The 26,747-nt window shown below is 45.6% G+C and overlaps 1 protein-coding gene across 1 annotated transcript; it reads right to left on the bottom strand.

The window, feature by feature from the left end:
* Position 1: 1 nt before the first annotated feature.
* On the bottom strand, positions 2-26,490 carry SF3B2 (splicing factor 3b subunit 2). The gene is made up of 23 exons (XM_032963858.2): positions 26,335-26,490; positions 25,810-25,856; positions 25,254-25,331; positions 24,690-24,752; positions 22,819-23,103; positions 21,721-21,777; positions 21,289-21,349; positions 19,705-19,814; positions 17,498-17,978; positions 13,319-13,467; positions 12,715-12,930; positions 12,030-12,170; positions 10,845-10,925; positions 9,234-9,461; positions 8,125-8,274; positions 6,151-6,240; positions 5,542-5,649; positions 4,686-4,793; positions 4,229-4,368; positions 3,974-4,075; positions 3,332-3,431; positions 1,659-1,925; positions 2-1,368 (listed from the first exon to the last, which is right to left on the bottom strand). Exons 1-23 carry the CDS (start codon positions 26,435-26,437, stop codon positions 1,297-1,299), a joined length of 3,237 nt encoding a protein of 1,078 aa, XP_032819749.2. The 5' UTR covers positions 26,438-26,490; the 3' UTR covers positions 2-1,296.
* Between the last annotated feature and the right edge of the window lie 257 nt (positions 26,491-26,747).

The following is a 26,747-nucleotide window of genomic DNA, read 5'->3' as shown; positions in this document are numbered from 1 at the left end:
ATGAATTTTCTGATGTGAATTTTATTGTGTACAACACTTGGGAAGTTAACTAAAAAAAACAATCGCGCACGCACAAACACCCACGACTTGCTCTAAATGGAGGCTGCTTGACCATCCCAATGGATTACAGCGCTCCAAGACTGGCAGGAATTTTTGCACCCTGTGGGGGAAACGTGGGTGGAAAATGAAAATTTATAACGCGTCTATCTTTACATTTAAAATATTTTGATAGCGGACACAGCCAGGAAAACTGTTCCCTGCCCTTGGAACCCAGTCTCGATCATCGTGTGCGGTTTTATGAAGTTATTTGGCCTTGAATTTTCAAATCCATTAATGTTCGTACGCACAGTGATGTTGACTGACGCAAGTAAACTCGCAGCCAAGCCACATCATAGCACTCTCACATCCAACGCCATCACCTTTAATTTGTCCCAAATGTCAATGATTCAGATGAGTAGACTAAATGAACCTTATGGCAGTACCATAGTACCCCGGCTCTCGCATGTCAGTGATGCAGTCATTTTTAGTCTGTTGATGGTCGGCGATGTGGCAATCGACTCATCTCGACGAGCTGTACTCACGATGCACCACCACTACTGTGCGTAGGAGCGTTCATGGTTTCGGCGCAATCGTCCTCGCCGCGTTTCTACGTCGCTGAATAGCACTGATTTCGGATTGATTGGTACCCCAGTCAAGGGAGTTAAGTACACCCCTGAAAAAAGTGTCCCAGAAAAAAAATTGTCTGCCATTTTATATTATTTGGTACCCTGGGGTGCCACCATAAGGATCAAACGTATGAACTAAGAGCTTCCCAAAATCCATTTAAGTCACCTTTCCATGTTTACCATTATTCCCCATTAAAAATCCAAATAGGTTGCACACTACATGCAAGTGATTGGTTCACATCCATCCTGATGGGTGTTTATAATCGGCATCCATTTCATGCTCTACATCAGGTGTTGGATGTTTACCACCAGTACTTTTATTTGTATTTGGAATTTTATAAAAGTGGAAAGGTGACTGGGTCACAAGGACTGGGTTTACCTGGCAAACAAACACTAAATGTATTTGCACACGTGAACAAATATTGGCAGCCATGGAAAGCCAATTGGTGGAACCATGTTTGACAAAAAACACTTGTATCATTAGGCCTGTAAAACATATTCAGAATGTTTTTATTTTAGACGAATGCACTGAGGAAACAGCCTTGCTGTGGTCCACATGGGCTAGACTGACAGAAATAAAATGCGTATAAAGACAACAGCAAATACTGGGATCCACTGAAGCCAGCTGCCATCAGAACTTGAACTCCTTGTACTTCTTGGCGCTCTTGTTTGCGTCCTGGGCTTGGGCCTTGCGTTTCTTTTGCTGCAGCCAGAGGAAACAAGAACAGGTACAAGGGTCACTCACGGGAAAAAAATTATACCAGTCAATTCATGGAAAATCCAACGTGCCAAATTTATTAGGAACAGATTGGCTGCAGCAGAGTGCTAAGCACAATAGCACATGCCACGTGGGAGTGTCAATAAAAAGGTCACCACTTTTGTGGCCACTTGTCATTTGTAGTTTTTACTCCATTTCCTGCATCCGCCTACATTAACCACATGCACCACATTAACCACTCACAATGCATGCAACCCCACGCGCCGCTCTCTAACCTTCTGCTTGGCAGCGTGCTCTGCCACCATGTCGCTGAAGTCCTCCTTCTCCACCTGGGCCTGCTGCTCCCGCACACGCTCCTCGTACTTGGCCGTCATCGCCGTCGGGTCCAGCTCCAGCTCCTCGGGCGCCAGCGCCACCTCCACGCCCTGTGACTCTCCTGCGCCTCCACCGCCACCTCCGCCGCCTCCACCAATGCCACCGCCGCCACCGGCAACACCGATGCCTCCAGGCCCCGTGCCAACCAGGCCCTTGCGTCCGGTCACCTGTGTGGGTAATCGAAGGGGCGGGCGCCACAATGTTAACACCTGGGATTCGGCGAGACTTGAGCGGTTGCTTAACGATGATGGCTCAAGACAGTGGTGGGGAGAACCTACAAGATCTGCTACTTCGAAATGGGACAGAAACAAAACAGTTTAGAGTGTCAAGTAATGTGGCCTTCCAATAGTATTTGAAAATCCTATTCGGCACTCGGTAAGGAAAAAGTTCTACAGAACGTCACCCTGTCCTTAATGTCCAAGTTGCCGTGTTCGCTTATAGTTAAGCGTTGCCGGTGAAGAATTCGAATTACAATTTCTATACATTTTCCAATTTCTTAAGTCATTTCATGACCACTGTACCAATGTAAATCAATGAAGACCAATTTTTGGCACAGGCCCGCGCACGGTCAGTTAATTAAGGGCTCGTAGAATGCAACTTGAGTTTATGAAGCATCTTAAAGGCATCGCAGAGGAAATGCAATATAACATAGAGGTGATATGAGATGATGAACCTCTTAATGGTAAAGCCCTAAAGCGCTTACGCGCCAATTTAAAAACATACATTTAGGAACTGCTGGTTTAACGAGGATCAGAAAAATGCCCAACCCAAAAAACCAGACAGGCGTTACCTTGTGGATGCATAGCTAAACTGTGCGTGTGGTAAGACTGACGCAATTGTGAGGTGTTGTTTATGAGTAAATGGACTTTGAAGACGTTACGGTTTAAGTGTGTCATTATGGAGCGTGACATCGCTGTGAAGGCCACTATCGGTATAAACCTTGGCTATGCATCTATAACAGCTGTTTCTGTCGGCACCTCTTACTTAAGGTGGTATTTTAACAAGTGTTTACACACTCGTTTAACAAGCCCACTTGTTTAATAAGACCAATTACTTTATAGTGTAGCAGCTGGATATAAACACTCCCCCTTAGGAATAAAGCAGGAGTACTTACATGCTAAGTTACTCCTTGCCATTTGCCCACCAGTATAGCGTAGAGTGTGTTGCTTATATCAAAATTGATTATTTTCCTGCTATAAATTTCCACATGATAAGCCACTTTGTTGAGCTAACATTTGTGGCCAAGTCGCTTCTGAATAATAACGTCATAGCTCAGTGACCTTTACTTGGTACAATAGATGTTTTTAAGTAATTATGTTTACCTTTCCTATACTTTACACTCCGGTTGTGTTTTTGTATTGTTTGTTGTTGTAATGTTCTGACCCACCCCTACTGGACGTCTGTGAAAAAGTGCTTTATAGCACATCGGATTCCCCCCAGGATAAATAAACTGATTCTGTGGTTATATATTTGTGTGCTTACAGAACACGCTTCGACTGTGGTCATACAACGAGAGGTAATGGGTGCAGCCATGGACAGTGGTAGCTGTGGCTGCGCCGTGCGGGTTCCCCACCGTTGACATGTCGTAGATGTGCGCGGAACCCATCATGGCAGCGCCAACGCCAATTCTCTTTTCCGGCAGCGGGATGAAGAGCTGCTGCGGTGTATCCCCACTGCGTCACACAAACGCCGAGTCGGGAGAAACAAACGTTACGTGGCGCGAGAGTGACGAAGCATTAACGTGCACGTGCGCCAGACGCCCAACGGCGAAGGTGTTCACTGCTCAAATTTCAAGCAAAACGGAGGTGGCTAGGTCGCCCGGACGTCGTCGCGCGGAGCTGGCCTGTAATTGCTTCAGCCTAGCCACCAATGACTGGACAGAAAGCCGATTGCATTGAATTCGATGCTACAGATAATTTGGCTGAATTATGGCTCTGGGAATTCAAAATATATTTCTGATTCTCATGCGACAAGCAATACACTCGGTGGCGGGGTGGGGCAGAAGTGCTGCCTCCTACTGTGTGGACCAGAGGTCACGTGATAGGATGTCAGAGGTAGTAACTCTGTAATATGCACTTCCACGGACCGTTCTGTCACATCAAGCGTTGCACTTCTCTGTGAGTTCCAAATAGATACTTTTTTTTGTCGCACAACGCTGATAAAATTAGGGCAAAAACCCAAAAAACAATATCCTTGCAAATCCAGCACTCCTTACCCATCCATGAGCTCCTCAATCTTCTTTTTCCTCAGCTCGATCATGTCCGGTGTCTCCATGCCGGTCGGCACAGATGCAAAACCGCCAGGCGTCACAAGGCCGCTGCACAGAAAGAGAAGATGGGGGGTGGGGCGAAAGGCACAGTGACACAAGGCAGAGCATTATACAAGGGGCCAGGAACGGACGCCAGGACGCGAGGATCAAAGCAGCTGGCTCACCATCGTGACGATGCGCCGCTAAAGAGGTTTCTCATACCTGTCAGCGGGCGTGATGAGGCCGGATGCGTCTGGCGCCTCATCCTCGCTTTCCTCCTCCTCCTCTGAAGATTCTTCCTCATCGGAGGCCTCCAGCTCTCCCCAGGGGGTGCGGTCCATGTCCTCCTCCTCCGCCTTCTCCTACTCGCCGCAACAGGGTTACAGCGACGAGTCAGCGCGAGTGTGAGGGGTAAACTCTCTACGTGACTTGACCGAAAGACCCAAGAATATAGTAACTGATACAGAATTCTAAATGTAGACCTGGAATCAATAAAAAAAATCTCCGAAATGTCCTCATGCGAGAAAGCCGCAAGATCTCTCTAAAGCCACTTGGACAAAACCGTCGTCATTCGGGAAACACACAAAACATCGCCAGACTAAGTCCCTAAGTTGGTAACAATGGGAGTGAACGTGCGGCGATGGGTGCAACCTCCCGTAGGCCCAAGCGAGCGGGGTACCTGGAAGTCCTGTGCGCTCACACCGAACACATCACCGTAGAGCGGGCGGCCCATCTCGTCCACGGGCGGTTTGCCCCAGCCGCCGGCATGGTATCCGAACGTGCAGCCCTGCCCGCACCAACGCGGCGCACAGAGAAAACATAACATGGGTGAGCGAGTGAGCAAGTGGCGCCGGTGAACAAACTGAACAAATTCTCAAATCAGCAATAGTTCAACAGTTGTAGGAGAGAGACGTGTCCTGTTGGTGATGTATGTATGTATGTTGAATTTCGTTTGCACTACATGTAGCCAACCGTGCTAATCAGACAGGCAGGGGAAGGACAACAAACTAGAATAAAGAATATGATCCCCTTACTGCAGTTGAACAACTAATTAAAACAAACTAGTGTGCCCCAACCTATTGTCACGAGCGCACATTTTTCTTAGGCACCTTACTTGTGCTGAAACATTGTTTGTATACTTGTGCAATGTCTGATGAAGTGTACAGAGTGGTCAGTCAGCTAGCCAAAAACATCTTTGGCTGACCCGTGACTTCCTGCCAGCCAATGTCCTGTAGTCTCAGAGTGGACCGAGCCTAGCAAAAGCCCCAAGGTGACACCACTGCCGCCTAATGGCAAATGGTAGTTGTGGTATTAATTGCTTCAGTGTGTGTGACTAAGTCTTAATGCCTTCCCAAAATAGTCTGCGATATTTCTAACCAAATGAAAGTGTAAAAAAATACAACAATTGTTCAAGATTATTTTTTTCTCGCTGTAAAAATAAAAACCGCAATCGTATATGTGAACAACAACAAAGCAACGACAATGACGGTGAAAACCACGGTGAAGAATGCGATGACGAGTGAAGGTGCACCCACCTCCGGGATGGGCGAGTTGAGGCCTGGGATCTTGAGGTTGGGATACGATGGTGGTGGGCCATAGCGCTGCATGGCGATGAGCCAGGGGGGTGGCACCTTGGCACAGTTCTGTGGACAATAGAGAACAGTGGATCAAAGCTATGGCTCTCAAGTCGAAAAGCATTTAAAGAGAGACTTTAACCTGGTTTAACGTTTTTATAATGCATCGAGTAACAAGCCTGCTTTCCAAGCGAGACCCGTGTTGAAACACAACAGAATTTATTTGAGTACAATAATCAGACAGAACAAAACAAGTAAATAATATTAGGTAAACAAAAACCATCACAAATAATAAACAATGTCTATATGGTACTAGATACTTGCTACATAGCTTAACATTATTAAGTCTTAAATACATACAGCCAAGCGTTAACTCCAACCCAGCATCAATTGCGCTGAATTAAAGTAGAATGATGATAGTAATCAGAATAAAGATAATAGTCACGATAACAATGATGATAAGGATGATGGTTATGATGGCAACGGTAATAAATCGTACTGATTGTAATGATAGTGATTATGATGATGGTAAAGATGAGGGCATGTGTGTCCTCAGTGGGGACCCCTCACCAGGCCTATGGGCATGCCTAGTGCGATCCGCAGGTCGTCCGACAAATCACCCGGCTTCTTCTCCTTCAGGCGCGTCTCAAACTCCTTTCCCTGCGCGCAGCCACATCCACACCCCAAGTTAATGTTAGGATACACTGGCCACAAATGTATACATGATTAACTTCTTTTGCACCGTACATAACCAACTGTGCTAATCAGAAGAGCGGGGGAAGGACAAAAAACGAAAACAAAAAGCTATTCTAAAGAAGTGAGTTTTCAATCTAGATTTAAAAGGCCATAGCTTGAGTGGCTTTCTAATATCAGAAGGAAGAGCATTCCAGACGACCACAGAAGCGCATCTGAAAGCGCACGATATATTGACCATATTTTGTTCGATGGTTAGCCAAAAGCCGCTGTGAGGATGACCGATGTTTGCATGATGGTTTATGCTTCTTGATAAAATCAGCAAAGTATTGTGGTTCATTCGTGGAAATCTTTGGGGATCGTAAGCAATCAGGCTACGCGTTAACTGTGTGTCAGCCGACTCTCTGTTGTTGCATTGCATAAACATTTTTGCAAAATTTTGTTTTCTCCAACTGCCTATTTCTCTCTCTAAAATTTACCAGGTTCTCATAGGTACATTCGCTCTCTCTCCCTCGGTCGCCTCGGGGTGGATTTCCACACATCTCTCTCAAAAATGTACCAGTCTTGTTGGGTCTTTCAGTGACATGCTAATTGCTCGGCTCCAGCAAACCCACCTCTCTCTCTGCCCCACCACCCACCTCTCTCTCTATTTAAGACCTCGACACAGAGGCATTGGGTCTCTGTGTGTCGATGTTGTGTCTCTCTCTGTGTCTCTGTGTTGTCTATCTCTGCTTGTGTGTCTGTGTGTCTCCATGTTTGTGTTTTGTCTCTCTCTCAAATTTAGTTCTACCTGATGACGGTTGCTTGTGTTGCAATCGAAACGTCGTATTCTATTATTTAATTTATTTTCTTTCTACGTGACTTTACCGAAAGAACCAAAGAGTAATTCCTGCAGTCAGGAAAGCTTCAAATCAAGTTTGAATGTTTGAAAAATCATGCATATGCATAAATTCTATAAAGCTGTTTCATTAGCAGCATGTAAGCGAACCGGGTAGCCATAAGGTCAAAATGTATTAACTTATTTGCAAAGTCCTTTCGCTCTCATTTGTGTCTGCGATTTGTGCAATCCTGAGATTAGTTTGGCCGGTTTCAATTAGGAAAGTCCTTAACAGCCAGGCAACTTTATACTAAAATGTACTGGATTAACCGTTATCATGCCAGTGCAGGCAGATGGACAGACAGAGCTAACACATACACGTCACCAACCTTAGTTTGAAAGCGTTAAAAACATTTTATCATCAGGCATGCCATTATAATGCTTTTATGATGTCACTGCAAGGACTTCCCATTCCTCTACATGTAAAAACATTACTCCCATAAGGATAGATAAATGCCACGCCGGCACGGTAACACTCGGGCAACATACTTCACTATAACAATTTTTTTTGTTCCCATTAACAAAGCCTAAAATTCACATCTAACAGCATGGGGACAATCAGCCTAATTTCTCACTCGATATTTTACAGAACGCTTCTGGCTGTGTATATCATGTGTCACATATGTGGCTTCTTGACGTCAGATATTTGTGCGTCCTTAAAGTTCAACTTAACAAGGAAGTGAAATTCGAGTACTATGCTAATTAAGGCTATCTGGTAAACATGAGAACCATTCTCTAAGCGGTGAGATGGATGTGGTGCGCCGAAATAATTACCGGAATGACGTTCTAGACCGTTCCGGCTGAAATTAAGCACTGGCCTAACCATGCATCTACGAGATAAGAGCAACCTGGTTTTTCCGAGTTACATCATTCCTCAAGTGAGTTCAAGTTCCCTGGTGTGACATGAAACGTGTGGCTTGGGCTGTACCAAGTGGAGGGGGGGAGAGGTGGGGCCGGTCGCACGGTGTGCTCACCTCGTAATAGAGGTCCCCATGGATGGTCATCTTGGGCTTGCTCTGCCACTTGAAGAAGGCGTCGTGCAGCTTCTGGTAGTCGATGTCGATCTTGCCGAGCTTCGGCCGAACCTTCTCGCGCATCTTCGACTTGAGCGTCTTTTGGTCCTCCTACCCGTGCCGAATAACAGGGGGCAAAGGGTGCAGGCCAAGATGGGGGAGGGGGGGGAAATAAATCACCTGCCGGTTAAAAAAGGTCTCACGCATGCATGTATGTTGAACTTCATTCGTACCGTACGTAGCCAACTGTGCTAATAGGAGGTGCGAAACAAGTAAGATTAGGCAATACCGCAGCGATTAAAAATTTTCATTACAATTGTTGGGTCACAACCAACAACCTAACCAAAGCTTGAACTTGGATTCTTAGGATTTGTTCTTTGTTGGCTATTATCTAACAATATAAAACTACTAGTACATCACCTCCACCCACATTTCAACATACTCCAAGTTTCCTCGTCATAAGGCAGCTCATTGAAAATTCCATTCTCCCACTCTAAATCCATAAAAATCATCTCATTGTCCTTACTCTATGCCTCTGATGAAGGATCATTATCAAAAACACTGCACGACCGGACACTTTTCTGTAATTTGGCAGTGTCAAACCCAAGGGTGGGAAAGTTCTCTCAATCAGGTGTTCTTTTGTCTCCATTATATTTCAATCGTGCTATCGGTGTCATGTCATGCAAAAAGAAAATGACATTGAAAAAGCTTGCAGTAAGCAGTGCGCCATTTGTATCAGCGAACAACCATTCAAAGATGACGAGAGATCTACACTTCTGGAGTCATTTAAAGAGGTCTTCGGATCCAAAATCGACGCACACCAATTATATGCCCCTCAGAGAAGGTTCGTCAAATGTCATCTCGACCGAACAGTTTTTAAAAGTCGAATTAAGCAACAAACAATATTTGACAGAACGGTCTTTTTAGTGCAGTCACTGACTGGGCTGAGAATCCCGAGGCTCACTGAAGAACCAAACTAAGACCACTCGATGCACAACCCTGCAAGCGGTGAGAGCGCCGTGCCACCACACTGGCCCACGTGCAGCCATTCGCCCCCGTCGCTGTCTCACCTTCTCCTGCAGCGCCTGCCTCATCTCCATGATACCCGTGCGCTTGATGAAGTCAGGGAGGTCGAAGGGCGGCTTCTCTATGCCGCGTTTGCCCTGCAGGTACTTGCGCTTGAAGCACCAGTGGCGCGGCACGGGCACCGTATTGCGCGTCGACTTGAGCTGCACGAGCAGCTTGGGGTCGCGCGCCGTCACGTCGTGCATCTCCACCACGTCCGGTCTCATCACCAGCTGCGAATTAGAATAACGATGACGATGATGATGATTTCAATGATGAAGCTGAATGTCCGTTCACCTGGGTGCGGGGTCATCATGTGTGCCGCAAAATGAACCGTGCTGGATGGCTGCTGCGGGTTTTTAATCGGAAAATAAACAGGTTGGTAAAATCATGCATGTCCATGGATTATGTAACGCTTTTCAACACGCGCATGTCTTCAGAAATATTTACTTAGCAGTAGGGAAGCCGATGTCAGGGCGTCACTTTGGATAAACGTTTGATTCAATTGTCTGGTTTTCAATTGGGTGTGTCCTTAATTGTAAACAATTTTACACCAATGTTTTATTAATCTTGGATCATCCTTGTAATCCATAAAAAATTCACTTCCCTCTATGCAGGTGTTCACTTACCCCATGGAAAGCCCTGAGCTAATTACCCCATTGTGTGTGGGGTTCTGCAGACTAATTTTCAGGCGTGTCTATGTATTTCTTGAGCTTCACTATCCTCCACAGGATGATGAAGGGGGGCGGCGGGGGCTCGACTGCACAGATAAAATCGATAACCTGCATTTGTCCAACCGCTCAATTATTTCACACGTGTCAAATACTACTTTACACATTCGGACGACGACTTAATTAACAAGCGCGCAGGTCGATTGACTGGGGTTGAACAGTAAATCATTCTCAAGTGGCCCGGCACGCTGCTGGTCAATCGGCCAATTGTCTTCACCCATTCAAAACCACTTTGCTCGTCCAGACAAATCGACCGCGCCCACGATCTAAGCCGAGAGTAAGAGTCTTCAACTCAACATTAAGCCCTCGGAGGCAGCCCCTCACTTGAGAAAACAGGTGCGCGTTAAATGACGCACTCCGAGGCACAAAGAGCACGTTGCCGCAAATCAATGGTTTGTCTCTCTCAGCTTTCATCGGATGTACACACAAAAATACGCCAAGGGGGGTTGGGTACCCACAATATACCCCACAAAAAAATTGATTCGCACTTAGCACATTTTTTTAAAAGTGTGTAGCAATTTTGACAACTGGCCTAAAAAGGGTAAGTGCTGGATAAGAAGTTGATCCTGCGGTCTTATTATGTGTGTGGTATTTCTATGCCTTTTCTTGTTGATGCTAATAATTTTATATATGCACTACCAGCCTTCAAAGATGCTCACAAAAAGCTTAAAAGGAAGCCACTAGAGATATGCACTTTCAAATCTACATTGAAAACTAAGTTCTTTAGTTTGTTGTCCTTCCCCCGCACCTCCCATTAGCATGGTTGGCTACGTACGGTGTGATAGCTCTCCCCAACAGCCAATGTAGATTACAGGAGGGGACCTCTGTCTCAGTTTGAAAGCGTTGGACACGGGGAGCCAGCAGGCGGGGAGCATGGCTTCTCACCTGCTTGAGCTCGGCGACCGTCAGCCGGTTCATGCGCCGCAGCTTCTTCTTCGACAGCTTCGGCTGCGACTCCTTCTTATCCTGCAAAAGAGTTGAGCGTTAAGCACCACCGTGCCCCGGCCGCAGACGCCGTGGCGGTGTCGCGAGCCATCATCAACCATCCCAATCGGAGGTGAGCGACTGACATGAGGGACACAGCGATATCATTAACAATAACACTTTACCCCACTCACCAATAGCCTGTGCACTGGCACCTTACCTGAAACCATCCACAGTGCCAACTATTCCACTCACCGACAGCCTGTGTACCTAGTATCCACGTATCAATTAACCCCCATTACCCCCAGAAATCAGTTGACCTTGTCACTATTTGGTGTGCGAATGAATTCAAGAATACATTTTCTTGTTTTATTGTCACTTGTTCATTTCATTTGTTATGCCTTGTTTGCAGTTTCCTTGACCTCATGTAACATTGATTTTATGGCTTTATTTTGGTGATTTCGAAAAGTTTTTTGGTTTGGCCATGATTGTTTGTTGTAGTACGGAGTTAGACTGATGGCCTTAATCTAAGTTGTCTTGTGGTTGTTGTTGTTTGACTTGCATCCCACTGGGATTTTTGCACACAGCGGTGGTGTAAGGTGCTTTTTCAGGAATATTTTGATGTTTTTTTCCTGGATTTTCTGTTTGCACAGTCACTTTAAGATGTTTTCTTGTTCATATTTTTGTTTGTTGCGGTTGCACCCGATTCAAGAGCCGAATAGCTCACAGGGCTATACCAAATAAATGAAACTGAAAAATGAGCCTAAAGGTAGCATTGTCATATAATTTTAATCCATTTTACATAAAAAAAATTCTTACACTCACAAGTCCAAGCATGTATTGCATGCTTAAGATTAAATCAATGTCCCATTACATCCTTAATTTAAATAAAGCATACAACTATATAACAAACGAACACTACACACCAGCTACTGATAGCCTGAGTAAAACCTGCTTGCAGTTACGAATAAACTTCGTTTGAGCGTGGTTAGATGAGTTAGCTTTTAATGTGGCTACAGCCCGTAAGAAATGGAGCCGCGGGCCGTATCTGGTCCATGGGACGTATGTATTCCACCCTTGCTGCGCTGGGCATTGTGGCCTACGGGCATGTCAAAGCTGAACGCCGCCGCACTGCGAGGCACTCACGTCGTCGTCATCATCGTCGTCGTCATCGCTGTCTCTCTCCCGCTCGGGCTCCTTCTTCTTCTTGGCGGCTGCCTCCTGCTCCAGGCGCCCTTTCTCCTTCTCCTTCTCGGCCTCCTTGTCCTTTTTCACCTCCTCGGAGAGCTGCGGGAGGCGGAGGGGCGCACATCGTCACGAGCAGTGCTCAATTTCAGGCACATCTTTAATCGGCTGTTGCTTTGGATTTTTTAAATGTTATTCTCGAATCCGATCTCGTCATTTGACAATTACATATGCCATGTACGTTAAAAAACCTACGGCCCCTTGTCAGTCCGTTTCTGAAGGCCTCAATACCGTATCGGTCATGGGGCTTGTTTGACCATACTTTACCACGTTGATCAGTGGTTGTTATTTTTGCATGTGATTATCAAACACGTTAATCAACAAACTTCAAAAACCATATTTCAAATATCTCTGCAAAAGATAGGTCTCACCACTGGCAGAGGTGGCTAATGATCTAAATGACATGTACATATGCAAATGAATTAAATGTGTAATTCATACACACGACACACCTCAAAGGAATTGGTAATTGTATCCAAATTACATGTGGCGCGGTTAATCGGTAAACTATATCTACATTTCTCTCGTCAATTCTACTTTATCCATAGCTGTGTGGCCCCCCCCACTCATGCGATGAATCGCCCACCTTGAAGGCCTGGAAGATCTTGCGGAAGTGGATGTAGTTGGGGTCGTAGATCTCGGGCTCCTCTGTGATGTACTCAACCTCTACTTCACCGCCAGAGTCCTCCCCCTCCCCGGCGCCGTCCTTCTTGCTCGTGCTGACCGCAGGCACCCCGTCCGGCCGCTGCTGCTGCCGATTCTTCTTGCGCTTCTTCTTGTTCTTGCGTCGACGATTTTTCGACTGGCACGGCACAGGAGCGGTTTTGCTGGTTAGGTCGGTCGGTTGCCGAATGACTGAAATATAAACGCACACACTGCAGGGGCCCTCTTGCAACGACAGAAGTGATGGAGGTGTTTGCTCAACTGTGGGCCTGCCGAAGGTACGTGAAAATCCTATTCGACCGTCAGCAAGCAAAAGGTTGCCCACCCCTGAATTAGTCAATTTGGACGTAAACCCACCCTTCAAGCGTGACGACAAAAGGACAATGTACATTAACCCCATATTATTCGGAGAATAAAAATACAGTATGCCAGGAATCTGTGAGCCATAAGGAGGCTCCCTTAATGGAGCAGCTTGTCATTGTTGTCTCTCCACAATGACGAGTGGCGGTGGCGAGTCCGCCACTTACCTCTTTCTTGGACTCCGGCCCAGTGGAAGCGGCCGGGGTGAGGTTCTCCTCATTCTCGTTCTCATCCTCATCACCCTCGGCATCGGCCTTCTCCTTCTCCAAGATACTCGTCCTTGCAGATGACTCGTTCCAGTTCTCCCACTCGTCCTCTGAAAGGAAGGAGGATGAAGGCAATGGTGGCGGGGTGAGGATGCGGTGCTGGTCATAATAGAGGTGCTCAAATGCAGTTGCTACCAAGCCGCGGGACTTTTGCATCACCTATTTCGCACATAATCCAACTTATCTCGTTGGATCTCAGCAGCTGAGCAGGTTTGAGGCTGAAAAGTGCTTGGATGGATTAGACATGAAAAAACTGGTTTTACAGGTAAGAGTATGGCTACTTTGGTGAAATATGGTCAAATAAACCCAGAAAAACCCACACAGTGTGAGGGGGCCCTAATCCAGTGGGCAACTGACAAGTGCAGTCCATGCAATACGTGCGGAGATCAGAAGGCCTGTAAGCCCACAGTCGACAAGAACAATGCTACAATGCCTTTGTTACCAGGTCATGGGCTTTCCATCAATTGTAACACACCGAGATGTAATACAATGTGACAACATAGCACATGGTAACATAATGCAAGTGTCATAAAGAGTGATAGGTGATGCCATAATGCGATATAATGCAGGTTCATACATCATGGGACCTCCTTTGCCAGCACCAAAATATGATAATAGGTTTTTCCCCTTTTATCTGGCAACAAAACAGGTGTTAAGATTTCGATTTAAAGCTTTCGTGACTGCAGGAATTCATCTTCTGGGTTCATTCGGTAAAGTCATGTAGAATGGAGATAAAATAATAAAAATAATAGAATAAAATTCTCACGACGTTTCAGCCACAACACAAGTAGCCTTCCTCAGGTGAAGAAACACGACTGTCCGGAAGACAGCGCTTGAGTGAACCCTGCCAAGCTTGACAACGTTTTGACAATCAAGGGTATTTCCCTGTCCCCAGACGACCTGCGTGTCAGTTTTGATGTTGTTTCCCTATTCACCAAAGTTCCTGTACCTGACACCATCGCAATCATTGAAGATTTGGTTCATCAAGGACTACATACTGATGTACCCCCCCTGGCTTAACCAACACATATTTCACCTGGAATGCAACTTTCTACAAACAAACTGAGGGCACCCCAATGGGCTCCCCCCTATCGCCGGTTGTAGCCAACGTATTCATGGAAAAATTTGAGACTGACGCCATCCAGACTGCCACTCTACGCCCGACCTTATGGAAGAGGAACGTGGATGACACTTTTGTCATCTGGCCACATGGCCGGCCTGCTCTAGACCAATTCCTCGGCCACATCAATTCCATACACCCAGCCATCAGATTTACAATGGAAGTCGAAAAATATGACAAGCTACCCTTTTTTGATTTCCTAATTAAAAGGAGACCTGATGGTTCAATGAGCCACTCTGTCTACAGGAAAGATACCCATACGGATGCTTACTTAAAACCGGTTTCCCACCACCATCCATCCCAGAAGAATTCCCTCATCAAGACTCTATACCAGAGCCCAATGCAACTCAAGCACGTACACCAAGCTCTCAGGGCTAATGGTTACTCCGACTACACAATCCGCAAAGCCATCACTCCAACCATGAAGAAGGATGCTCTTGAGGAGCCATTCAAAATCATCACCTTACCCTACATTGCAGGGGTCACAAAAAAGATCTCCAACATCCTAAATAAACACAAGATCCAGGTCCGATTCAACACAGTACATAAAATCCGTGATCTGGTTCCGTCTGTAAAAGATGTGGTTCCAAACATACAGTACCCGGGCGTCTACAAACTAAGTTGCCTCTGTGGTAGCAGCTACATTGGAGAAACCAAACGACATATCTCAGACCGCATCCGTGAACATAAAGCAGACTTGAAACACAGTAGGACGAACACCTCAGCTGTGGCAGATCGCTGTTATAATTCAGTGGGCTCACATGACAATTGACTTCTCCAAGACGGAGGTTCTCTGCAAGCCATCCGGCTAACATGAGATTCGTTCATGAGGCTATCCACATATACAAACACAGAGACAATTTCAATCGAGAAGATGGATTCCGGCTTAGTAACCAATGGAAAGACGTTATAAACCATTTAGATTCTTGATTAATTGTATTTTATGGTGACCTTCAGACCGCAGTGCATTCGCTGGCACTGCCTCTTAGTACCTTTCATACGACAGTCAATAGTATAGTTTATAGCATTTTGTATAATAATAAATAGTATAACAGTGTAATGTTTAACATAATTCATAAGGCAATATATAGTACCGTAATTGTATAGTAAAATACAGCAGTGTGGTATACAGTAGGGTTAGTATAATAATACATAGTGTAATACTACAAGTGTAATATTTTATAGTTAAAGTATAGGGTGGCATATAGTAACGCATTGTATAATTCAAGGGTGGGGTTTGTCTATGGATACGATATTATACAATGTAGTTTAGATTGGAAGGTATAATATTGTAATGTATAGTAGTCTAGTTTACAGCATAGTTATAACGCAACACAGGACAGAGCAGCGCACCATGGCCGTTTCCTCCTCTTTCCCCCCCCCCTCCGTTCTGAACATAAATAGATTCGTTCGTCTGAACAAAGCTCGTCGCTCTCCGTGGTGTTAATCCCTCATACTAACATCATGCTAATCCCCCAGTTACATGCGAATTTATATGTAAACTCCTCTCCCCCCTCCTCCGTTCCGAACATAGATGGACTCGTCCGTCTGAACAAAGCTCGTCGCTCTCCGTGGTGCTTATCCCTCACACCAACATCATGCTAATCCCCCAGTTACATGCTAATTTATATGTAAACTCCTTTGTCAAGGCGCTCTGTTCCTCCCACACAGCTTAAAAGACGCTGTCAAGCTTGGCAGGGTTCACTCAAGCGCTGTCTTCCAGACAGTCCTGTTTCTTCACCTGAGGAAGGCTACTTGTGTTGTGGCCGAACGTCGTGAGAATTTTATTCTGTTATTATTATTTTATCTCCATTCTACGTGACTTTACCGAAATAACCCAGAAGGTGTTAAGATGTTACAACACCAAATTTAAACCTTTTACAAGGAATCATTTCTACATTAACCACAATGCTTGTGGTCAGAATGCAAACAAAAAACACTCTGATAATATATGTATTGCCAGATAAAAGGGGAAAAACCTATTATCATAGGTTGATAAATGACGAACATAATACTCGAAACAATGTAATGTATACAGCGTATGTGACAGAAAACAGTGAAATGGATACGATACAAAGGGATACGAACGACCTAAGTAACAAATCACCCCCCCCACCATTGCAATAAATCATCACAATTGTGGATCGATGCACAGATTCAATTTTTACTCTTGAAAAAAAAACCTAAACTGCAGTGAATCTATAACACTTTTGGTGCTGTAAACATATACAAATTGGAATTGATTCTTATAAGCATGACTTGAAACACGCAGTATTTTGTGAGTGCAATAGATTTTATCCCATGGGCTTGTGCTGGGGGAGGCCTTTTCCCAGCAGGAGATTGATTGTGGATGATGATGACGATGATCAGAATCGATTTTAAAAGATTCATTATATCCTCAATAAAAATACACGAGTGCAAAATATGCAATGCAAAGCAGTATTTAGATATGTAAAGAAACAGCCATTTGTTTGTGGAGATTGTCTCATTTCACACAAAACCTCGCTGCATCACTGAATATGGAAAAACCAAAATTGCTCAGCCACAAGAGGTTATTTTCTGGCAAAGAAGTGTGGCTCAGTATCAAAAGAAAAGGGCCAACGTGTAATTTTTCAGGGCAAGGCGTTACTGACAATGGTGTTGGTAGAACAATGAAGTGGGACTTGGGCAGGACGAAGTCACAAGATGGGATTTTTTGCCAGTGGCGAAGGCGAACGTAGGAATGTCAGACAAAGGAGAGAACGCAAAGGAGAATACGCCCACCATGGAGATGGAATGATGACATCAGCTTGTGTGGGCGCTAGATGGATTTCTACATCGCAGGACTGCGAGACATTGCGACGGCTTGGAGAAGCCTTCATCCACAAGTGGATTAACCATGGCTGAAAATGATGATGAATCAGCATGGGCAAACTCCCAGGCGCTACGGCCTTCGCAGAAGTGTGTGCGTGCGAGCGTACCCGTGGTGGGGTCGGCCATCTTCGCCATCTCCTCCTGTCGCAACTCCTTGTACTGCAGCACCCGCTCCAGCGCGTGCGGGATGCGGGGCTCCCCACGCCCTCCGCCCCCCGCCATTCCACTCCCCGGTGCGTTCCCTCCTGGTCCCCCACCGCCTCCATTCTCTTCACCAGGCCCGCCAGGACCACCAGGACCGCCATGCCCACCAGGGCCACCATGTCCACCAGGACCGCCAGGACCGCCATGCCCTCCAGGAACACCAGGACCGCCATGCCCACCAGGACCTCCATGCCCACCAGGACCACCATGCCCACCATGCCCACCAGGCCCACCGGGACCATGAGACCATTGCTGCTGTTGGTGCTGTTGGTGCTGTTGATGGTGCTGTTGGTGTTGTTGGTGTTGTTGGTGCTGTTGGTGCTGTTGATGCTGTTGGTGCTGTTGGTGTTGTTGGTGCTGTTGATGCTGTTGATGCTGGTGGTGCTGCAGGAAACAGAGAAGAAATAATAATCAGCACAAATAAAACCCCAGGCTCAAGTCCAAGAAACAGACCCCCCCCCCCGCTTTTGTCCTATAATCAACAACTGAATTTGTCTTCTTCAATAAAGTTATTTCAGCCTTTTCTCTATTAAATCGGAGGTAGTTTGGTGGTTCAAAAGTCAGACCACTGAGCTGGTACTGTTGAGATGTTGGGTTCAAATCGAGGAGCTGCCTGTGATTAAACTGGGTTCTCAAGTGTGGCAAGCTAATGATCATAGCCCAGTCACCACTGACTGCACAAAAAATACCATCAAGCAATCTAAATTTGGATTAACGCCAGCTCTGAGAATTAAAATATTGAGTCCACGAGCCCAAACAATTGCACTTGTCATTATCGCCTGAGCAAGGGAATCTTCAGCAGTTCCAATGTCTTTGTGGCCAATAACAATGAATTATGTTATAACCATTTTAATGAGTGGAATAGACGCAACTATATTTTTGCAACTTCGAAACCCTAGGACTAGTTTGACTCAATGTGACAAACATTACTCAGTACTCAGTGGCAGAGCTGGTAGGTAAGTGCTGCCCTCCATTGCAGACTAGTTTGAGTTGAAGGAGCTCCGTGATCTCTGCTCTTGTAGGTCATTCTTTAACACAAAGGGTTGCACTTAATTTCAAGCGTTTTGAATGGATACATGTGTAGCGAGTCATTTCGGAGACACTAGTTAGGAGGCAACAAAGTGTATTCTACCCTTATGCAACACCGTTACACATGGGACTAAATACACCTATCTCTCACTCTTGTTACACACGGGACTACAATGCACCTATCTCTCTCGCATACGGGGTAACTATAATATAATCGGGTCAGAGCAGCCAACGTGCTGTCTGACCCAAGATGTCGAAGACGTTGCACTTGGGTTCCACTTCACCTGAGACAGCCCCGATATTCGATCGGAGCTCCCCTTTTATCCTTCTCGTCGGAGCGGACTGGCTCCACCCTCGGCCGCGCCTACCTCTGGAATATTCCCGAAGGTTCCAGGCTACCTTACACCTGTTCCCTCTCTGGCTCCGCCTTTAACCACGCCCCCTTCGGAAACTCTCGAAACGTTTCTCAGCTACTCTTCCTGTGTCCCCTCGTTCACCTTTGGCCCACATTACTAACCCCAGCCCATCACGTGCTTAACCCGGTACCAGGGTGACTCGTCCTCACATGCCCCCTACCGCCAGCCGCCCCCACCACACTCCCCCAGTGACCGACTCTGTGGCAATAACCTGCGGCGCTGGCGGAGGCTGCTATCCCCTACTCTGCCGGTAGGACTCATCTGGCTCTCTTCTGCTAGCACGCAATACCATGCCCCTAGTGATCCACGGTATGGTACTGCACGGTGTTAGCCTCTGCGCCCGTTTCTACGGCACGCGGCGCTATGCGCCGTAGTGATCCATTTAACATCGCTACACATGTTTAAATTGCTTTTCAAATCATCATTTGCTCCTACACCATCTGCTCTTTCTAATCTGTAGCCTCCTACAACTTCCAATAACCAATTATCCTGTCTTCCCATGTCCCCACAATGGGCACGTCACCCCTATTTACATGGCGGGAGGGAGTCTTAAGAACCAATCATGTAGACGATTTATAAAATACAAATTTCAATGTATGACGGTGACAATGGGAGTATGGTGTGCATCTCAGTGGGAGGCACGAGGCACCGTCGCCAGTCGTTACCATGCGGTCTTCGCCCGGTGGCGGCGGCAGGAGACCCATGCGGGATCCTGGCATGGGCCCCAGGCTCGGTCGCGACATGAGAGGCATGATGGGCATGGTGGGCACGGGTCCTGCGAGCGCAAAAGAGCAGAGGCTCAATAACCACCACACGACAGACATGCATCACAAAGGCGCGCATTACGAAGACGACACCTGCCAGCATGTGCACCACTGCACACACAGCGGCAGCTGACTCTTCATCACACGGACGAGCGATTTTAATGCTTTCCAACAAAGACTGAATGCATCCATGCATTACTGCAGTCCATTCATCCGTGTGAAAGCTGACCAAAATTAATGAAAGGGTTGAATGATAGAAATCAGTCAAAAGAACAATTTGCAAGTATGCAAATATGTTTTCCTCCGACAGTTAACCGTCAAGATTCGATACTGCTAAATGAAATGCTTTCAAAAGTAAAATCTTGTTCTGAACTTGACTTAATTGCAGTTGTTTAACAAAACCTTAACAAAGCTGGCGCAGGGATATTATGTGAGATGACAAGATACTTGAGTAGAGCAGTGCAAGGTAAGGAAATAAAAAAACACAAAATAGGACCCTGCCAATACAAGGTTTGAATCTAAGCAAGTCTTTCCTGGGTAAGTAAAATTATTATTAACTATTTGATTCCTGCTATTATGCAGGCCAACAGTACACCGAGTTTCAATGCAGTGAAAATATACAACTTGCCACCCCCGCTACTCCAAGGTGCTACAAAGATGGGGTCAAGACGAAGGGGAAATCATATGCAATGAAGAGAAAGCAATATCGATTTGAAGCTTTCGTGACTGCAGGAATCCATACTCTTCGGTTCTTTCGGTAAAGTCCCGAAGGTATAAAATAAAATAAATCACGTTTCGGGCGCAACACAAGCGTCCGTCATCAAGTGGGAAAGCACGCTTGTGTTGCGCCCGAAACGTCGTGATTTATTTTATTTTATACCTACGTGACTTTACCGAAAGAACCAAAGAGTAGAGAAAGCAATAACCAAGAGGATCATTGTACAAATATAAAAATTTGTTTGAAATATATCAGTCCAACAGCCTTCTGGGAGTGCATCATTTTAGTGACATTGCTTTAGTCCAAGCAGAAGGCCAATAGGTTGTGTAAAAAAGTTTTTTCAGACACTTGAATTAGACATTGTCAATTTTACATGAAGGAGTGAGTCAAGGAAATAAAGGAATAATGAACCGGCGAATCACTAGTGTTTCTACATGGTCAGTGCGCAGCAATATGGGGTAGGCCGATCCCCACCCTCTCCTGTCAGTGGGAGTGGAGGAGGGGCAGTCTCCCAGGGAAGACTGACTGGCTCAGTGGACAACTGAGCAATAGACCTATCGCTTACAACCATCGCGGCTGGCAAGGCCTGCCAAAATCTTACACACAACTCGAGATATGTATGGAGAGAATAAGAGGACCACTTTAATCAATTAACTGTAAAGTGGTTCCGTAATACCGTTTTAGCATATGCAAAGGTAGTAATTTGTTGCGTGGATTTTTAAGCACCAAACTTGCTGTTTATTTCTTTAGTGGCATAAACAACTTACCGCGTGGCCCCAGGTTCTGCCTCATCTTGTTGTGCATCTCTTGTTCCATCATATGGGCTGCCTATTAACCACAAACACAAAACACACACGCAACTTGCAAGGAAGCACCCACAACCAACGGACGCCGCCTAAATGTCATTGCTTTCTATTATCTGAACTTAATCTGAGCTTCGTTGCACCGCGATACCTCATCACTCGACGTGTTCTTTCTTTAACTTGTCGATATAAGAATGGACATAACTTAAAATTAGTTGTAAAGTATCTATTGTGGCTTTCAAAGGTACTCGAAAGAGACGTGGCTTATACCGACCAACCAGTACTATACTGAAAGTGTTGACTAAGTGAGGCTTTCCTGAGTAAATACTGCTAATTCCCAATTAAACTGTATCATGCAATTATAGCTTAAGATTTCCATCAGACTTAAAGACTTACGCGTTTTTGTTGCTGAAGAAGAACCATCTCCTGGTTTTTCATTTTTGCCTCGCGTTCCTAAGGAAAAAAAACATCCTTGTCTTTGAAAACACTCAGCCAACACGTCGCGCACACACTACAATAATGCACTTAATACAATTTCAAGACAGGGCAGTGTGCGAGTGGCCAGCACCCTTGCCTCAGGCCTATGTGTACAGGTTATGATCCAACATCAGCTGCTAAGGTGATGGGAGCACCTTCGTGATGGGATCACCTTAGCATAGCCGAATTCTGCACCTTAGAACAAGTGCGGAACAATCATGCTTACGTGTGACTTATACAACACTTTTCAATAGTCGTTGTCCTCAGAAGTATTGAATTAGTAAAATGTAAGCTGACGACAACTGCCAAAGTGAAATGCATTTGTATGTTTGCACAGTGTTTTTACACTTATTCTTTGGTTCTTTCGGTAAAGTTCACGTAGAGAGAAAAATAATGTGAATACACTTGTTTGTCTCCTAGTTTTGGGCAACCCTTTGATCAATTTGGGTGGTTTCAAATTGAAGTCCCTCGTTGCAAAAAAGTGATACCTGTACTTGTTTTGTTAATATTCGACCTTTAGAACAATTATAGCGCCCCCTTGTTAAAGACGGAGACAGCCAATGCACAAATGCTTTAAATCTTTCGATTTAAAGCTTTCGTGACTGCAATGATTCATCTTCTTTGGTTCTTTCGGTAAAGTCACGTAGAATGAGAATAAAATAATTCCACTCCAGCGCTGTCCTACCAGACAGTCTCGTCCCTTCACTTGATGAAGGCCGCTTGTGTTGTGGCTGAAACGTCGTGAGAATATTATTGTGTTATTTTATTTTTCATCTTTGCTGATGTTGCTGGGTGATAAAATAAATCTTGGTTGGAAGGATTTTATCAATGGCAGCAAGACCAAAGATAGCCAACGAGCAGGGACGATGACAGTAAACAGCCGATGGACCTCCACACGATCATCATCTCTCCCTTAATCACAGTGGTCATGGGAGCGGCACTGATGTCTCGGCTGCCAACTCTTTCTGTCCTGCACAGCCTGTTGGGTGCTAAACCAGTTCATCTGTCACACCCTACCTGTTGCATAAGCATGGCGGCCTGCTGCTGAGCGAGCTTCAGCTTGTCATCTTCTGACAGCTGGGAGGTATTGATGTTTTGCATGGAGCCCGGCAGAGCCATGCCCGAGGGTGGCATGGGAGGACGGGGAATTCCCGACTGGGGCATGGTTGACAGGGGCATTCCAGAGTGGGGCATCGTCGATGGGGTCATAGTGGAAGAAGGCATCCCAGATGGACCCATCACATTTTGGGGCATCCCGGAAGATGACATTGGGATCTGCCCACCCTTTGCCAGCACGTTAACCTGCACACACAGGTACACAACACATCAGCATCATCATTATTGTTGTTGCTATAACACAAGTATCTCTACTACAATGCCAGGATTTACTGGGCTTCCATAAAAAAAGTATAAGAACTAAAATTGTTCAAGTAAAAATCTCCCTATTTTTATTCGAATAAGTTGAGTAATATAGTTTTACAAAGTAGAATTGCTTGTCTTCAACAGCAAGGACTGGAATTGTGTGCTGCGATTAATGCATTGACTTTACAATAGCATCGTGTGCAGTAAATATGGACATAAAAACTAAACCACGATATCCTAAATAATTTATTTGAGAAAATAAAAAGTGTGCGTACATTTTTTTCATGTTCATGAATATTATTTATTTTTGTCAGTTATGTAAAACATGTTTAGCCATCTTAGCAATCTTCCAAACCCTTTTTACATATATATGAACCTTATGGCGGGATCCCAGGGTCCCATAAGCCCACGGCTCTCGCATAAACATTATATTCTAATGTAAACAAAACCGTTGCTCTTTTTCACCAATGGGCTTGAAGAATGGTGCCTTTAAAACTGAAAATTACTTACCTGCAGTACCTCTATTTAAATACACTATCGAATTTTTTTTTACACCCCTGTCAATCATTGTGTTTCTAAGTGTAGATTTGTGAATACACTTTGTAAACAGTACATAAATTAGTACGCGTTTTAAATGTGCTGTTCATATTGTAACAAGCGTTTATACCACTATTACTCTACAGAGTAGTGGTTCGTCGCTCCTCTTATCCGCATTGATACGAGCGCTATGTGGGGACTATGGCTTAACCGCAAAAAAAACCTATCTGCACAGATGCATACGGACAAGAGAAGTATTATCAAACAGGAGGAATTAACGGTGCAACGCATCTCATCTGTTTAATTATCTGCAGGTAATAAGATTGTCATCGATTGATCCTGGCTGCTGACATTGTTAGGTCACAAATAATACTGGTAGGAACCTCCTGATTATTGTGTCCGTCCGTCGTGCATCCAAAAATGGGAGGGGGTGGGGCTGGGTGGGGAGGGGCTGGGTGGGGAGGGTGGGGAGGAGCTGGGTGGGGGGTGGGAGGGGTGGGGCTGGGTGGGAGGGGTGGGGAGGGGCTGGTCACCCCGTGGTGCCCTTATAAAACTCAACGTTTAACCTACTCACGCCGGTTTGTGCCCGCCCTCACAGTCGGGCATATTTGCGGAATACACCACGCCGCCGTTGACCCTGGCCATTGCCCGAGCAACCCAACGTTCCTACCAGCTCCCTCCGCAGGAATGTGTTAATGCAGATAAGAGAGCAATTATGCATACCGTTATGACAAATAAAGGACTTAAGTCGTGTAGGCAGTTTGCGCAGCTTTGGATAAAACTTATGATCCTGCCCATACCCGAGCATGGAGTGCATTTGCTTGTTCAGCTCTTCTGCGCATTCGTCCTCGCTGCGCTTGCACATGACAACAGAATGATTCGTGCCAGGTGGGTCGCGGTGTTTATGTGCACGGTGGGAAGGAGTCGCCAAAAATAAATAAATTCATTACGATTCCGTAGCATGATGTGAGAAGCGAGCGTGAACTTACCAGCGTTTCAGTGAGAATCTTAGCTGCTCGCTCCTGGACCTGTTGCATGGTGGCTTGTGCCATCTGTGGCAAAACACAGAAAGAGACACCAACATTTTGCATGGCAAGTTCTGTCAACAAGAAACTATAAAGACGTACAGCAAAAAAATGAGGGAGTGATGGGACCAATGCTACAGAAGCTGGATATATGCACACTTCTTTTGAGATTATATCTGAAGTTTGCTTATATCGCAAGTGTGCTTGTATCTGAAGGTGCCCTTTGCTCTCCCCCACCATTCTTATTCTGTAATGTGGTTGGCTACATACCTCCGATTAGTGCGGTTCCCTACGTACAGTGTGAAAGAAGTTCAACATACATACATTGTCATGTAAGCACGTGTTGCTTATATCAGAATTGTGTTCTCATAGGGGTGTGTTAATATTCAGCTTGTCCTGCATTGACACCAGACCACATCGGTCGTTCTAGTTTTTTAGTTAACTTAGTGGAAACTCAGACACGATATACACAACGAATGATAACTGTGTGCATGGCGACGAATCAAAGGCATGTCGCTGGGTACTAACCATTTGTTCTGCTGGGATCCCAGAGTCCGCTTTTCCCATCTCAGGCATTCCAGGAGGTCGAGCAAGGATGGCTCCAGTCTGCACAAAGCAAAGATGATATTATTCACACATTGCATAATGCTTGACCACAGGAACAAAATATCTATACAGCTTGAAGCAGTGTTTTTTTTTAGATGTGGCATTAGGACATTAACATCCATGATGGAAACACAATCACTCAATACAGCAAGCAAAGGTGTACATTCAGAGGAAAGCACAACTTATTTGTGTCTATACTGCTGGATGAAGTGAGACGAGTGGTAAGATATTCTGAAGAGATGACCACTACTCTACAAAAAGAATTGGCAATAGCCAAGATTTAACAGTTTACTGCATAAACTCATCTGCACCATGAAACAAACACACTCAACAAAGATGAAAATTAGGACACAAATTGGTTTGTGATGGTGTTAATGTGCACTTAAGACTAATAACTAAAATCTAGTAGTAGAATGTGGTCAATTATAACGTATACACATATATAATGTTCAAATGTATAATCGTGGACATTTATTACCTTCTTGCAGTAGGTCTGTAAGCGCAGTACAAGTTCATGCTTCTGTCCTGTAATCAAATAAAGCAAACACAGAGCCACTGTTATAGACGCTGAATCTCAACACAAACAGCAGTTATTAAGGGAATGAGTGTTCAATCTAGATTTAAAAGTGCATAACTCCAGTCGCTTCCTAATATCGGAAGAGCGTTCGAGACGACCGCAGAAGCGCGCGATACATGGGACCAGCGTAAACATAACAGTAAGAACGTCCAATGTTATAACGTAATCCAATCTATAACGGCAACATGCTGTTAACGTATTAAAAACAAGGTTGTTTAAAAACAAATCAATGGATGCGACTTTAACGTCAATAGCAACGCAGACCAAGTTCACGACGCAGCCACACTTAGGCCTCGCCTAACACCCGAGGCCTTGCGCGTGCACCCCCCGCGAGCCCGCGACGTGAGAGGTGCAGGAGGGCGGGGAAGAGGAGGGGGGGGGGTCGAACCCCTCGAACGACGCAGCTCCCTGGGTTGCATCACTCACCTACCACCGGCTGCCCGAGCTCCATGAGCTTCGAGTGAAGCTCCGGCAGCGTCCAGCTGCTGAAAGCGCTGATTTCTGCGCCCTGCTGCTGCGCGTCCGCCATGACGCCGTCTCGCGGCCACCGGAAATCGCGATGGGGGATAGTGGGGAGGGGGGTACAGAAAGCCCCCCCCCCTCCTGCCTCAATTCGTTCGGATAATTTATAAAATATAATTTTAATGCTTGGTGCGTTTACGCGTGTTTGTGGCAGTAATGCAAGTGAAAATTTTGTTTTTAAAGATTTGTCGCATTCGTTTTGTTGTACGTGAGTGAAGGCGACTTGCCGGAACTTGGGGGTCAACATGGGAGGTCGCGCGCCCACGTGACGCGACATAACCCGCCAAAGCCGGCGAGTCGCGGCCGCCGGAAATTGT

The sequence above is a fragment of the Petromyzon marinus genome, chromosome 31, assembly GCF_048934315.1.
Source record: "Petromyzon marinus isolate PM22_M1 ecotype Great Lakes invasive population chromosome 31, UKy_Petmar_22M1.pri1.0, whole genome shotgun sequence".
Lineage (NCBI taxonomy): Eukaryota > Metazoa > Chordata > Hyperoartia > Petromyzontiformes > Petromyzontidae > Petromyzon > Petromyzon marinus.
Note: the sequence above shows the minus strand (reverse complement) of the source record. Positions and strands in the feature narration are given on the sequence as shown.